This window comes from Buteo buteo, chromosome 12 (assembly GCF_964188355.1).
Source record: "Buteo buteo chromosome 12, bButBut1.hap1.1, whole genome shotgun sequence".
Taxonomy (NCBI): domain Eukaryota; kingdom Metazoa; phylum Chordata; class Aves; order Accipitriformes; family Accipitridae; genus Buteo; species Buteo buteo.
The window spans coordinates 32,285,823-32,301,575 of record NC_134182.1 but is presented as its reverse complement, the minus strand read 5'-3'; the positions used below and the strand labels follow the sequence as shown (position 1 = coordinate 32,301,575).

The 15,753-nt window shown below is 39.5% G+C and overlaps 2 protein-coding genes across 10 annotated transcripts in view; one reads left to right on the top strand and one right to left on the bottom strand.

The window, feature by feature from the left end:
* TBCE (tubulin folding cofactor E) overlaps positions 1-10,310 on the top strand; it is a 30,351-nt gene extending 20,041 nt beyond the window's left edge. The window contains exons 8-17 of one of the 2 annotated variants that reach the window (XM_075043237.1): positions 2,151-2,227; positions 2,498-2,593; positions 4,040-4,104; positions 4,195-4,259; positions 4,738-4,890; positions 5,628-5,781; positions 6,356-6,424; positions 7,519-7,578; positions 8,934-9,025; positions 10,173-10,310. In XM_075043237.1, the coding sequence (XP_074899338.1) occupies positions 2,151-2,227; positions 2,498-2,593; positions 4,040-4,104; positions 4,195-4,259; positions 4,738-4,890; positions 5,628-5,781; positions 6,356-6,424; positions 7,519-7,578; positions 8,934-9,025; positions 10,173-10,196 (855 nt within the window). In that variant the 3' untranslated portion in view covers positions 10,197-10,310. Of the gene's footprint in view, positions 1-2,150; positions 2,228-2,497; positions 2,594-4,039; positions 4,105-4,194; positions 4,260-4,737; positions 4,891-5,627; positions 5,782-6,355; positions 6,425-7,518; positions 7,579-8,933; positions 9,026-9,276; positions 9,488-10,172 lie in introns of those variants that run through there. The other variant, XM_075043236.1, reaches the window with a different exon arrangement.
* Positions 8,106-15,753, bottom strand: part of B3GALNT2 (beta-1,3-N-acetylgalactosaminyltransferase 2) — a 31,284-nt gene continuing 23,636 nt past the window's right edge. For all 8 annotated transcript variants that reach the window (XM_075043246.1, XM_075043245.1, XM_075043241.1 and 5 more), the window contains 3 exons: positions 11,601-11,760; positions 11,151-11,207; positions 8,106-10,768 (listed from right to left, as the gene is read on the bottom strand). In XM_075043246.1, the coding sequence (XP_074899347.1) occupies positions 10,634-10,768; positions 11,151-11,207; positions 11,601-11,760 (352 nt within the window). In that variant the 3' untranslated portion in view covers positions 8,106-10,633. The remainder of the gene's footprint in view (positions 10,769-11,150; positions 11,208-11,600; positions 11,761-15,753) is intronic.

Below are 15,753 nucleotides of genomic sequence, written 5' to 3'. Positions count from 1 at the left end.
TAAAGAGATAAAATACTAGTGTGTCCTGCTTTTGCTCTGGAGCAGGAAAAGTATCTGAATTTATAAGTTTACATGTGTTGCAGATATGGCAGTGTTACCAAAATCCAGAATAAAACTCCTTAACACCAATGTGAAGTTAAGAAGCAGGCACTTCGTTTATCGCAGCGCTGGGGACAAGGGGGATCGCTCCTCCAAAGGCGTGTCCAACTTAGTATCAAAATCCATCAGTTTTTATAGACTTTTTCTGTCAGGTCATTGTGACATAAGCTCTTTACATAAAAATGCATACTATGCTTGTTCTTAAATTTAACCTTTATAATGATTGGTCCTTTGATTATATAACCTTATCAATATTCTTATTTAAAAACAATCATTGGTCAGTTACACTTATCTCTACTGATTGGAATCTTCGATACTCAAATCAAGATGGGAAGGGTAAGGGGGTTTTCAAGCAGCAAACTGGTGTCCGTGACAGTTTCCTTAGTCTCTTGAAACAAAACATAGAAAAACCAGTAACTTCCTGGTGAGGTTTCTGTGGTCAGCTATTTCGAACTTTAACAATATTAAGGTTCCTATAGTCACACATGCATAACACAGTTCCTAAAGTTTTTATGCCTACATTTCAAACTTAACAATCCTATATATTATGCTTCACAATGTTACTTCTTAATCAAGCCTAACTCTACTATGTGATTAAATTTTGATTTCTTTACCAGAATATTTGCAACAGCAGCAGGATGAAGTTTCGTATTTTTTGGTGTGAAGCAGCTGAGCCCCAAATCATATCCCCACACTTGAAGAGATCTCAGTGTTAATATTTCATATTGTATATATAATAAGACAGTTATATATACATCCAGCTGTATAACTTCATACAGCTGTAATGGAGAGAATGAAGAACAGTTGATGAAAGGAGGCTTTTTGGTGTGTAGGATAGTGGACATTTATAGGAGAATCAGTTAGCTATATACATAACAAATTGAATTTGATTGTCCAGATCTCTGACCTTCACTGCTTTGTAACCTCCTTTAAAACAAGCTTTAGGCAATTATGCTGTGCATGTTTACATCTATGTTCTTGCATTTCAGAAACTTTGAATCTGCTAGCCAGTTACAAATGCATTTTGAAAAGAGGTGGGGGCTTAAAAATAACTTATTACCTACAGGTTCCATGGAAAATAGGAATGTAGATCGAAGAAAGAGCCCCTCTAAGTTTGCTAACTAAGGAAGGAGTAGCAGGATGAGCTTACACTTGATTTGCCTCTGGAGAATACACACAAGAAAAACCTCAGAGAAGAAAATAATTTGCAACTCAGAGGCACAAACCTGTAGAAAACCAGCCAGTTCCAGTGCTTATGGAACTCCCATTTGCTAAAACTGCATATTTTTTGACACTGTCACAATTGCCCACAAAACTGGGGTTTATGCCAGCATTTTCTATTGCTTTGTAATAAGTGTTTATTTTTAAAGTTGTGTTATCTGCTGTAGATGTTTGTAAAAAATAAATCTTTATAAAGTAAAATAATTTTAAAGTAATTTCAGGACATAAGATTTAAAACAAATGCATCTTTGTTCAATTTGTAGCCTTTTTGAACTAATTTGTTTTCTTCAGAGTACTTGAAAACTTCAGGATATGTGCTGACTTAATGCAGTTCTTGGGTTTTAGTGGTTTTGTGTGCTGGCACAGTCCCATGACAGAGAAGCCTTCAAGCTCTGATAAATTAAGACATTTTAAAAGTCTGTCAGAGCCAATGAGATGTGCAGAAGTTCCAGAACCATTAGCAGTTGAGTACATACTGCCATCTCCTCACTTCATCGTAGGGAAAATCTGATCACTCCAACCCCACTGAATAAAATAAACTCAGTTTCCAGGTCACACAGTCTGAGGTAGGTGAGCTGCTAGCCTCAAGCCTGGAACTGTAAGTCCTGTGACTGTGCAGAACTCCTTTGATGTCATCTGTGCTGGTAGATCCAGACACAGGAAACAGCCAGCCAGAAGAAAGGGAGGGCTGGGCAATCCGTAATACTTGTTTCCCTGTTTGGGGGAGCTATGGCTTGTTCTGAATGTGTTCTGAGGAAATCTGCATAAAGTATAATTTCTGGAATAATTTTTCCCAACTTTTGTTATATTAAATGAAGTTTTGCTCTTAGGTTCTTCTTTGTGCTCCAGGATGGCCAGCACTTGAAGAATTGTACCTTACTTCTAATAATATTACAGTTTTGGAAAGGTAAGATGAGTAATATCAGTCATTCGTTTGTGACTGATGTACTACAAAGTTATACAGCGGATAAAGTTACATTCCTGTAATGTTTACATCACCATGACATAATTGTAAAATGAACAATGCACACTTCACGTGATGTACTTCAAAACATTTACAAATGCACACAATCATTTGCATGCAGTTATATACTTAGAAAACTAGTGTTTTCATTAACAAATAACTTCAAATGTTCTGTGTTTGTGTTTGGTTGGTTTTTTTCCCCACTTGTGGCAGGCCTGATAATGTCCTGCAGACCCTGAAGTTGTTGGACCTTTCAGACAACCAGTTACTGGATGGAAATCAGCTGCATCTAATAGCACATCTCCCCAGGTAGCTGTTAAAACAAATTTGCTGGGAATTCTTTGTCCTTGGCTGTTCATCTCCATAGTCTTTGTTGATTGAAATATGGTAGTTTTTGATTTTGCATGGAAGATTTATGGAATCTTGAAATGGAGGCATTTTGCCCTCTTGAGGAGAGTAACTGAATTATTTAATGGAGCTATTTTAATCTAATCTTATTTTTGTTGTATAGTAAAACATTCTTAAGCTGTATATATGTTATTAGGTTTTCATTATAGACTTATGAAAGGGAAGTGATTTATCATGTTATTAAGTTCTTTGTATATTAGTATGCACGGGGTTTTATCCAAGATGACAGGACTGTAGAGTTGGTGTGGAGTGGCAAAGCAAAGGAGCTATGGAAGTTGTTTCTTGGGAACAGTTTTCTGAGCATGACAGTGTAATGCAGGTTCAGCAGCAGCTGCACAGCCATCTCGGGGTGGTTGGAGCCTGCAGAAAGGCGTTGGGCAGTTTGTTGGAAGGTGTCACTCCTGAGGCTGACAGGCTAAAGGTCGTTGGTGATGGACGCTTGCCATGAGCACTTTACACCCCTGGTGCCTACTTATTTGTCCTTTGTAAAGAAAGCAAAACAAAGAGGGGTTGGAGGGAGGTGAAGTGTGGTGATAATTCTTCCCTGTCTCTGTTATCTGCTCCTGATTATTATTAACTATGGGGAAGGTTACTGTTGTTACTTGACTGGTAGAGGTGTGTGGCACGTCCTCTGCACAGGCACTCTTTTGGAAGTTTCAGTGCTTTTTTGGGGTAGCTTAAAGACTTTGAAAGATATGTTTGGTTTTGGTTTTTGTTTTTTGGGTTTTTTTAATTTGAAGCACAACAAAAACCCCCAAACAGCATAATCCCCATACTGCATTGGGTAAATGTATTTCTGCTTTCTCAAAAGAATGTCTCTGGCAATACCCTTTACACAGATTGTTCTGGTTTACTGTACTCTCAATAGCAGTGTTTTTATGGTAGTTACAGGCTTGAGCTATGATTCCTTGCTTTGGGGTTACCATCCAGGGAAAGTAGGTGTGTGTTCCTTAAGCACATCAGTTACAGTGACCGGAAAATTGTGGGACTAATATGACAGTTTTGCTATTTGCAGAATTATTAGCTTGCACTGCACACCAGAATAGCAGCCATGATTTTAATTAGCCACAAGCTATTTAAAAAAATCGTTTGGAAAATCACACCATTTAAATCCAGGAGCCATTTTGAAAGCTTGAAATTATTGCACTTTATTGTCTGAAAAATTTATTCCCTGAACACTCTGCTGAAGTCTGGGTACTGTCTGTGAAGCTGCTGTTCATTTGTCAGTGATTATGCATCATGTCAAAAGCTTATTAGATCTTTGTGTAAAAAGAAACTGAGGTAGTATTTCTTTACAAAAAAATTCCCGTACCATGTACAGTAATCATTGTATCTATTAAATTTCAGATTAGAACAGCTAATACTTAGAAACACTGGAATATCTTCTATACACTTTCCTGATGCTGAATTTGGTATGTAAAAGGAGTAATTTATTTATAGCTTTGTAATTCTGTTTACAAGACAATAGTGAAAACTTTAAATAAACTTACTCTTTTTCCTAGGATGCAAGACTAAAATGTTTCCTTCACTAAAACGCCTTACAATAAATGACAATAAAATATCACAGGTAGGTTAGATTGTGATAGTTTCACATTTTGTAAATACACATATCTTTGCTTGAGTAACTTGCAAATTGCTTTTTTAAAACTTCTTTGATCATATGTGTAAGATCCTGAGGTAACTATTGAATGCTTTGATCAACACAGAGGCATAATTTAAAAATTTAAAAACATTTCTTAACATCTCAGTTAAACACGTTTATGGTAGCTAGTCATATCCCTCTGCTACCTCATAATTCCTCTCGCAGAATTCTAATGATCTAAAAGGCTGAGTAGTTCCTTGTTTGTTTATTTTTTTTTAACTTAATTAAATGTAATGCAGTTTCTTCCTTAGCTAAATGAACAGGATGAAAGTTCTTGGTTCTGCTGACCAAAAGAATAGTTTCAGTCATGGTCATTGTACAGCAAAAGTCAATGTTATTGTGTACTGTTCTGAAATGAAGTATGTTTTATGTTTCCTCCAAAGACTGTTCCCTTCCATTTCAGTGGTCATCTATCAATGAGCTTGATAAACTGTCGAGTTTGCAGTCACTGCAGTGTCACAATAACCCTTTCATGGACACAGAGAAGAACCCAGAGACCCTGAGACAGCTAATTATTGCCAAGATAAGTCAACTGGAGGTTTTGAACAAGTCTGAGGTACGTGATACTTCAACAAATTGCATGAGTCTGGAGAAAAACATTAAATCATTACCTGAGGAATTGTTTTCAGTTTCTTTTAAGACTACTGTTTGTTTGGGCGCAGGAAAAGTAAAGTGATGACTATTCCATCACCTAGTCAATGGGGCATGCTGTAAGGCTACAAGATCCAGCCCTGTTTGTGAACGCTGCTGACTCAGTGGGGACTAGGACAAGATGGAGGAATGGTGGTTTTTTTCAAGTGCCTGAGTTGTGTTGAAGTTGCAGGACTGTTAACAAAACCATACTCTGGCCAAAAAAAAAAAGAAAAAGCCGCATAGTTGAATCTGTTTCACTGACAGTAATACAAGCATTTGCCTTCTGTAATAGAAGAATAGCATTATCTAAACCAAATCAAACTTTCAGCAAACATTTATCATAAAAGAGAGTAGAAGCAGCCTCTGTTCCATATCTACAACAAACCTCCTTGCATCATCATATGCAGTAACATCTTTGCTTAGCTATTCATTTATGGATCGGTCAGTACATGGAGCTGGGCTTTGTAAGATTCTTAATAGCTTTAAAATGTACTGAATATATGGGTCAGTCAGTACTTAGGGATGGGGTTTGTAAGATTCTTGGTTGCAATAAAACATACTGAACACCCAAGTGAGAGCAAGGAGTCAGTGTCATTAATTAGATTTTCTTCTCTGGAAAGTCGTATAATTACATTATGTGCCATTCCTGTGCCAGTACAGATCCTTCCTGCTGAAAGAAAAGGAGCAGAGCTTGATTATCGCAAAATATTTGGAAATGACTGGCTAGCGGCTGGTGGGAATTGGAACCCAGAGAAAAACAAACCAAGTGAAGAATTTCTTGCTGCCCATCCCAGATACCCATCGCTTTGTCTTAGTAAGTACAAAAGTACAGTAAAATTAGCATTTCCTCACTTCTGGCACTGCAGTAGCGCTGGTTCGGTCTCTCTTCAGTTTTCCTTCCCCCTGATGCTTTTTCCATGTGCTTCTGCTGCCTCAGGAAAGCCCACCCTTTAGCAGGCCTGTGCGCAAATGGCTTTTGCTTCCATGGGGCAGCTGCATAGTACTGCACCCCTCTGGGCACTGCTGCCTCCCGGGTGACACCTGTGAGCATCTGCCCCACAACTCTACTGGTGAGCAGGCAGTGGCTGTCTCCACCTGGGGCTTCTTTAAAGTGGGCATCTTAAGCAGCACCTCCATGTGCCTGTCACCTGCTCCAGCCCATCCCATGTGCCTGTACACCCTCCTAAACGCTCTAGCAGTTGATGAAGGCTTGTGCCTGCAGCACTTGGTGTTGCAGGAGCCTACCACTTTGTATACTTGGTATCCCAGCTGCTGAGGGAACTGAGGCAGCAGGCTCACACCTGACCCAACATCACCATGCTCTTGGGTCTACTGCTGAGGTTTAGTCTTTGAAGGGTTCATGTCTACCTGCACTTTCCTTCACACAGAGTATGGTGCACCTGAAGAAGGAGAACTGAAGGGAAGACAGCCTTTGACTCTGAAAAATCAGCTTCTGAGTAAGAGGCCAGAAATGGTCAAAATTGTTCCTTCTCCATTTAAGATATTTTACAAGCTTAGTGCTTCCTGGGCGTATATGGAGAACAAAAGGTTCAAAAGCCTTCGTGATGTCAGAGTTCCAGCTTGTAATTCTGCTTCTCTGAACTGTGTAGTGATGAGTTTGACTAGATACCTGCTTCTGTGTGCTGTATCTCACTTCCCCCTCAACCCAAGCCAAATGATTTTCTTAATTAAGACTTAATGGAGAATAGTGGTGATCAATACTCCATTCTGACAGTGTGAATGGCTTCTCTACAGAAGACATTTGAGATTTTAACCTCAATAGCTGTGCTGTTTTCTGATAATATTTTTTTTAATAGCTTCTTAATTTTAAGGCAGTCAAGAAAAATAGCGGTAGCTTTGGTATTGGGGCCGTCTATACATTTAAACTAGGTTACATCCCAGACTTACAAATTCACTTAGCTTTGTTTCCCAGTTGATAGAAGAACTGAACCTTTTTTTTACTCCATGGGCAAAATAGTATTTTAAGGCATTACATTCTATTGCATTTAGGTGGAAGACTAAATAGAACAAGGAAGGTAGTTGGCTAGACATAATAGAAAGCTTTTTTTTAAGGATCAGTCTTTTAATCTCTGTAAAAGAATTAGGCTAATAACTTCCTTAAAATGTGTTTGTACAGTGCTTTTGAGATAGTGAGGGTCAAAAACCTGCTTTAAACTGAGTAAGCAGTTTCCATTTTACTGCAGGTTATTTTAAAAAGCTAACTAGAAACTAAGCATTTTCAGGTAAATACTCCTTTTAACCAAAAAAACATGTTAAGTATTAGGGAGTCACTTTTAAAATATTTTCCCTAATTTACCAAAGATGAATAAAAACTTGATAATTTTCATAAAATTACTTCTAATTTTTCAGAGAATGACTAAATGCTACCTTATCTGTTCAGATACAGGCTACATCCTATTTTTTTGTTTTTAGAAGATCAGGCTGAGCTAGGGGAAACAATTTGTAATAAAAACAGACTAGAAAGACTCTCTGCTCCTGACAGAACAGGGCTTAACGTTCACTCACTAATGCCTCACTGTTCTTCCTTAAGCTTTGACGATTAAGTGTCCTGAGAAACCCGAACAGAAGCCAGTAGAGAAAAAGCTACCAGGTAAGAAATCTTGGCTTGTGTTTAAGCAGTTGATTTGTAGCTTCTTTTCAAATAACTGTATTAAAGAATGGCAGCTGCCTCTGGCTTTGTCAGCTCCTGAAGATTCTCCCCTGAAGGCTCTGTCATGTAAAGAAATGACAAAAGTAGAAATTGTTGGGAAAAGTAATTCTTTTTCTGACCTTCATGCTTACTTTCAGTCCAGCTTGAAGCTGATGCTTGTCTTATGACCTCTGCTGCTGGTTTCATGATCGATGTGTCTGAGGCAATCAAAGGCTAATTAACTAGTATGAAATCTAGTGGATGTGCTAACCAAGTAACAAGAATATGAAGTTGTAAGAGCCAACTACCTAGTCCACAGTTCTAGATACTGAGGTATGGGATCTAATACATTAAGTTAGAAATCTAATTCTGACCTGTATCAAATTTGTCTTTTGAAGTTTTAGTGCCTGTAGGGAGACTAGAATGAATAGACTTTGTTCTAAATCAAACTGATGTTTTGAAAAGATGTAGCAGAATGGAGTCCGAGAGAAAAGACTTACTCAAGCTTTATTCTAAAATAATCATCACATTTATTATCACAAGTCGCATAAAATCAGATAGATACAGCTTTTACAAAAATGTTTGATAGAAAAATATTTGTCTAAGTACAATGTGTGGTATTACAGGAATAACTCACTATTGCTGTGCCTTTAGATAAAGCTTCAAAAGAAGTGAAAGTTCAACCAAAATATTGAGTATATCTATTGCAAACACAGTTATCACCTCTGGAACAAACTACATTTACTCATTCAAGATCCATTACAAAAAATATCCCTTCGTGTAACTGACTTCATAATATAAACCACTCTACAACACTGCTGGCAGTTTGTTTGGAACTAAGTAGTAACATAACATCATTTCTAAGAATGGCACTAGTTCCACAGTGACATTCATTTAGTTGTGCCAGGAGAGCCAATTCCTGCTCATGAAGACTTCAAGGAACAGTTGCCAGATGCAAGTAGTCAGAACCTGACTGGTATGCGTCCCAAAGGTCACTTAGTTTAGCATGTAGTAAATACAAACTCAAAAAAAAGTAAATTATGAAGCCATAACACTTTAATTTGGTATATTGGGATCAAAGCGCTTAAACCATGGTAGCATATCCTGTCCTATCCACCAGAGATTAAACCATTTTCAATTTAATATTAGCAGTTATGGTTTCAGGTACCAAAGACATTATTGCAGTGTTAGAACTGAAGCAGCAATACAGCCTTTCACTGTTGCTATAAGCAAGTATAGTTTAAACACTAGTACTTTGCTACAGCTCAGTGGTAGCAGCATTTTTCTAGTAACTTTTCTTTCTTCCCCCTTGACAGAGTCTATGACTATTCAGCGGGTCAAAGGATTGCTGTATCGCCTACTTAAAATTCCTGGTTCAGAACTGAAACTGTCCTACGAAAGTTCTAAAGTGAGTTAAAAATGGGTAATTCAACAATAAAATACTGCATGCTGCTAGAGGTCAGTAGCATGTTCTAAACTACTACCTAATCAAATTGATTTCACTAAAGGAGGACGGTCTTCATGCTGTAATTTAGGGCCTAACTTCATTCCTGTAATATGACAGATCCTCCCTGACTGCAAGTGCCTGATCTGTAGTTAAGTTTACATGAACAGATTTCAGTTTAAGTCTGATCAGGGTTTTTTCCTTTCTTATTCTAGCTGGAAGGAAAAGAAGTTGAACTAGACAATGACTTAAAGCCTTTGCAGTTTTACTCAATAGAAAATGGAGACTGTGTGTTAGTACGGTGGTAAGAAGGGACTCTCTTGACAGACTGAAGGAAAAGCCAGCACCGGAACTGCAGAAGAGTTACAGACTGCCTGCAGACAGTATGGACAGCCTGTGCCTGAGCTCATGTATGGGAGAATGTGAATTTCATACATGGCACCAGAGAGCTATACAATAATACTTTCAGCTCCTAAACTTAATTGTCAGTCTCCATGAAAGCATTTGCTTTTGGCTGAAGTGTCTTACTTGAGAGATACCAAATAGTGCTTAAATGCTTCATTTAAATAAAACTCAAGGTAACCCTTTTGCTAAGATTTTATACTACCTTCCTACTACAGCAGTGAGAAGTTGTTTTACTGATCTGAGTACATGATTTAATTGTGATCTCTTTGCTTATAATAGGACAAAATTAGTGCTGAACTGAAAGAGGCTACTTGCTCTTTCTGTTTTTGCCTACTTCCACTGACCTTAAAGCAAACAAAAGTGAAACAGCAGTAATTGTAGAAGTATCTACACAGCCTTAGACTAAGGTCAAAATCTGAAAGACCTTTATTCTACCCTACAGCATTAATATACCACAGTATAAATAAGTTCTCAGCATACTGCAAGGCATTGCTAGTTATTTTACATTCTTTCTCAGTCTTATTTTACTTTCACTTGTGTACTCTCAGATTCATATCTAATAACATACTGAGCTATCAGAAATCCCTCCTCATCAGGCCAAGTTTGCAGTACTTCAAGATTTGGTATAAACAAACTTTGATACTGTTTTTTTTTTATCTAAAATGACAATGGTATAAACAAACTAAACATAAATCCTAACCCCTAGCTGTCCCAGCCCCTGCACAGATGAGGGCAACCCCTCAGACAGCACAGAACCTGCTGCAGCAAGACTTACCAGATGCCCTGGTGCGGAGCACAGCTCTCTACTGGATCCTGGTACAGCTCTATACTGAGTTAAGTCAGTAGTACTTCAATTTACAAAAGACAGGCTAGTTGGCATTCTTATGTGCATTTATTAATTACAAGTAGGTCTTTGACTTAATATAAAAAGGAAATTTTTTTTTATCTTAAACATTTTGGTTTTTGTCAGATCAACATCTATACTATAGAAAATGAATAGTATCAGTCCACTTGTAATTATCAAAAGGGATGTGCAAATATTGTTATACTTTAGTTGAAACCCACCATTAAAAGATACCTTAAGATTCCTTATTGTTCCAAGAATGAATCCAAATGTACACTTTTCCATGATCATTATACACTACCCTGTTTTCCAAGTCAAGTCCATCATCTTTCCTCACATCTACAAGGATCTCCACACAGTTCCTTTAACCTCCAGAGCTCTCTCAGTTCCTGTGGAGAATACTGGGGGGAAGACAGCATGCCACTCTCGCATGTCTTCTCACACAACCAGAGACTATCCTGTTAGAGAGAAAACCACTTCAATAGTTTTTCTCACAAAGAATTTAGTCTTCAACAATCTTTACTTCCACAAATCAGGTTTTCCTTGTTTCTAGCAACAAACTTTGCACACAGAGGTCACCAAGTAGAGGTATATGTCCCTCTCTGATCTGTTAGACCTATTCAGAGAACTTGGGGGGGGGTGGGGATGGGGGCTGCTGAGAGGGGGGGGTGTTTTCTTTTAACTACATCTTCACAAGTTTTTTCTGGATTTTAATCCAATGCCTGTTTCTTTTTTTTTTTAATAAGAAAAAACATTTCTCCTATTTTATGCTACTTGGAGCAACAGGCATGTTCTCTTTCTGACAGAGAAAGAGAAATCAGAGAATTCCTTCAGACTTACTTGATAGCGCTTGGGTCCTACAGCTGCCATCCAGATGCCCATACTCACATCTTCACCCTGAGACAACACATTAAATTAAAAACCACAGATATTAGCACGAGGAAAGCATGAAGCATGACTTTGTGAACTAGAATAAGTTGCATCATGTACCAGCAGTAAAAAATGGTAACCACAAAAAGCTATGTCTGACTGTTTTAGAGGTATTAAATTAATTCTCCCAGCTTTCCTGTGATAATACATTGTTCTTAAAAGAAGAGAGTACAAAAAACAAGATTACCACTCTGGAGGTTCTCAGTCCAATACAGTTGTGCTTTGACCTAAGCGTAGTGACCAAAAGCACTGCAAAAGCCAGCACTAACACTTGAGCAATGTTCTTTCCAACTCATCCAGTACACATACTGCTCCCCGAGACCAGCTTAAGACAGAAAAACTGAACCAACGCTTTACTACCTGGTACGTCTTTAATCTTTCAGAGTTGCTTGCCAGCCACTGAACAATGTCTTTGGAGATGACGTAGCCAGATCCACAAGCAAAGGCTGGATACGCAGGACTTGGGTACTCCAGCTCTTGCCATTTCCCAGTTCGATCAACCGCCCAATTTAGTCTGAAACTGAAGACCATGTTAGACATGAGATGTTTATACAAAGCCCTCTGTGAAACTTAAGAACACTGCTAACAACTGAAGTAACACTGATAGTAAACAGTATTACGAGGAAGAAGTAGAAGGTGAAAGAAGTAGAAGGTGATCATAATTATAGTTCCTAGCCTTATTTCTCTAGGGCACACATCTAATGGAACACAACAGCTGAAAAGCTTAATTATTGTTTGGTCTCAAATCTCAGGTAATAAGAGAAAGTTTTCAGAACAGAAACAAACGCAACATTGACAGTCAGGTCTTCAGCATGTCTGCACCCACTGCTGGGTTTCGATCCAGGTAAGCACAAGCATCCTCACCTGTGTTCTGTAACAGCGCATCTGTGTCTAACCCCCTTTGATTAATCAACACAACACAAAGTCAGTGCCTCCGGCAGGCATGCTGTTACAGCCATGTTGCACAAACCTTTTTTCCTGATAAAACCAGTGGCTGCTTAAAAACCAGGAAGCAAGGCAAAGTACTGGTTTTTTTAATATACCTTCTCTAAGCTGTTTTCCAGCTGGAACTCAACAAAGTGGATGTTCAACAAAGGCTGCCATCACTGAATTACAAAAAACCTTCCTGGCAGTCATCTTCTCTGAGGAAGATTGTACTTATACTACTAGAGGCCTGCAGAAGGCCAGCAGTGCTCTCTGCACAGTCTCTCCACACTGACTCCCATCCCCAGGTGGGGTGGCACAGTTAGCTTTAACACCCTGCCGCACCATACGGACCCTGTTAAGCTGCTGCGTCAGGCAGTGAGAACCACCCTGTTCAGGAACAGGCTGGTATTGCAGTCCCCTTACCTTACAGGTACTTCAGGCACTCACAGCTAAGTGGCATAACTACATCAATGCAGCAGGTTCTCCCCCTTTTTGCGAACAGGTTCAAGCATTGCTGAATTCAGCCATGAGCACAAGCAGCTAAAAGATTTAGTGAGCTACTAAGAATTATCACCTCAGACAACAGCCCTGTAAGGGAGGAACTACAGTTGAGTGGCAGATCTGTTACCAGACTCTACACATTCACAGCTGAAGCTGACATGTTAAAGCACCAACTAGATAAAAGTCGTATCTGATAGCTGAATTGACTTCAGACTCAGTATCTTCCACTCTAGCGAGTCCCAGCAGGAAGGGTGCAAGCCCCTCCAGACTGAGGGGCACCTGCTTTGCTAATCATTTTATAATTCAGCAGTGATTTCAGCATTGTTCACTACACCTCACACTTGCTTTACCTGAAGACTGTGACTATTAGCGAATTTGCACTTGAAGATGTCACCCCTACATAAAGGTCGCTAAAGACATACAGAAAAGATGATGTTTTGTCCAACTCTTCTCTCCCAGCACAACTTGTCAGTTCCTTTTGTCAGTAACCGAATAAAATTACTCGATACCTTAACACACCATTTCCACAGCAAGACTTGGCAAAATTAATTTTTCAGTCTGCAGAAGAAAGCATTATTGATCCTCCTAAGTTCATTCAATGGCTATTCTAAGGCAAGCTGTCTTGGTTTAACCCCAGCCAGCAACTAAGCACCACGCAGCTGCTCACTCCCTCCCCCCCACCCAGTGGGATGGGGGAGAAAATCGGGAAAAGTAGTAAAACTCGTGGGTTGAGATAAGAACAGTTTAATAGAACAGAAAAGAAGAAACTAATAATGATAACACTAATAAAGTGACAGCAGTAATAATAAAAGGATTGGAATGTACAAATGATGCGCAGTGCAATTGCTCACCACCCACCGATCGACGCCCCATTAGTCCCCAAGCGGCGATCCCCCTGCCCCCACTCCCTCCAGTTTATATACTGGGCATGACATCACATGGTATGGAATACCCTGTTGGCCAGTTTGGGTCAGGTGCCCTGGCTGTGTCCTGTGCCAACTTCTTGTGCCCCTCCAGCTTTCTCGCTGGCTGGGCATGAGAAACTGAAAAATCCTTGACTTTAGACTAAACACTACTTAGCAACAACTGAAAGCATCAGTGTTATCAACATTCTTCACATACTGAACTCAAAACACAGCACTGTACCAGCTACTAGGAAGACAGTTAACTCTATCCCAGCTGAAACCAGGACACAAGCCTAGAAATACATTACTAGAACATGAAGCATGTTATACTCAACAGCGTATCTTACGTCCCAGGAAAAGGGGAGGTTCATATTACAAATGAAACATTTTCACAGAAAACTTCAAGTATCTGAAGTTTCTTTTTGGCCTAATTAAGGTCAAGAAAAGGTGCCATTCTGAACTGTCGCTGCTTTCCATAGCATGGTAGATGAGGCAACTTCAGTGAACTGCCTTTTCTTTTACAGCATTCATATTAGATTCAGTCTCCCTCAGAAACAGCTTGGTACATTCTACCCCATCATAAATTTGGTCATTTACAGACATGATCAGTGATCTGTCAAAGACGGCTCTCTCATGCTTGAGGGTGACTAGTCTTTTGACTGCACTTTTAAAAGAACAGAATAGCAGTAACTTAAGTATATTCTCTCCAAGATGAGCCAAAGTTCTGAAGCAGGATACCTGGACCATTTGGTTTTCCAGCCTGTAGTCCTGAAATGATCTAGATTAGCTACATAAGCTTTTTAAATGGTGATTTAAAATTAATGAACAAAACCACTGCACAATATTAAGTGGCATCAGGAAAGGGCTATTAACCAACAGCACGTGTAAGTACTGCTCAATCCAAAGCACTCCCTTCCCAGTTTCCTTGAGATCTCATCCTTGGTTTCTGCCAGAACAAGCTGATAATTTCAGAATTCACAATGATAAGTTTCTCTAAGAATACAGGAATTAATTATTAACAGATTATAAGGAACACCAGACAACAAACAAGAAACTTGTCTGGACTAGAGAGAGCTTAATGAGGTCTAGGTGAAGAATGCAAACTTTGAGTTCTCAGACACATGCTCAGAGGAACAGAAGGAAGGGAGACCATCAATAAAGTCACCTCAAAGGCCAGATATATTAACCTTCTGCTCAGGAAGTTAAGGTCTCCACACACCAGAATCAGCTCTCAGAGAAGCCCAACAGCATTTTGTTTGCACTTTCACCAGTGCTCAAGTCTAAATATACAAGATGTCATGGAGTTGAAAGGTAGGAGAGCTTGGAAGGATCACCCCAAACCACTCAGAAGACTCCTGTACACTCAGTCGTTACCCACAAAACTGAACACGTAACCAGAACACTGGCCAAGGAGCAGGCCCATGGCAGGCAGCAACACAAAAGTAGGGACACCCACCATTGCAGTGGGGGGGGACACCAGGGAGAAGGAGGGCAAACTCTTTGGTATCATATCCTCAGCTGTTACAGCCAAGAACATGCTCCAGAAGAGCTCTCCCTACATCAGCTGGAACAGCAGCCCAGGCAGCTTACACCTAGTACTATTTTTCCTTTTGCAAGTTGGTTTCCATCTTGTCACCAAGTTCCTGACCTTTTACATTGCTAGAATGAACCTATCTTACCTTCGCTATTAGCCTTGCCTTGTGGTAAAGGTAGCCCCAAGAAAATTTAACAGGCATCAGGCAATCGGGGGTTTTGTACAGGCTAGAGAACACATGCCCACCACTCAGATCTTTGAGATCATCACAAGATAGCCAGCTATGGCACACACTTCAACACACACACACACACACACACTTCCACGTACCTTATTAAATCACCCTACGAGTAATCAAGTCAGTACCAGATTTGTGAAGCAAGACACCTTTAGCAGCAAAGGCCAGCTTTTCTTCAGTAAGATGGCGGCAACAGGAAGACACATCGTACCATTGTGCTATACTGAATTTTATAGCAGCGTAGCAGTTCTGCTATATTGGATGTTATACCAGCATAGCAATGCATTCCATGGATGGAAGGGAAGAGATGGGCTATTTTGATCCTCCTAGTTATTCACAAGTGTAATAATACAGGCTGGGGAACTTCACTTGAATTCATGAATCAGATCTACCATTTCAGACAGCAGC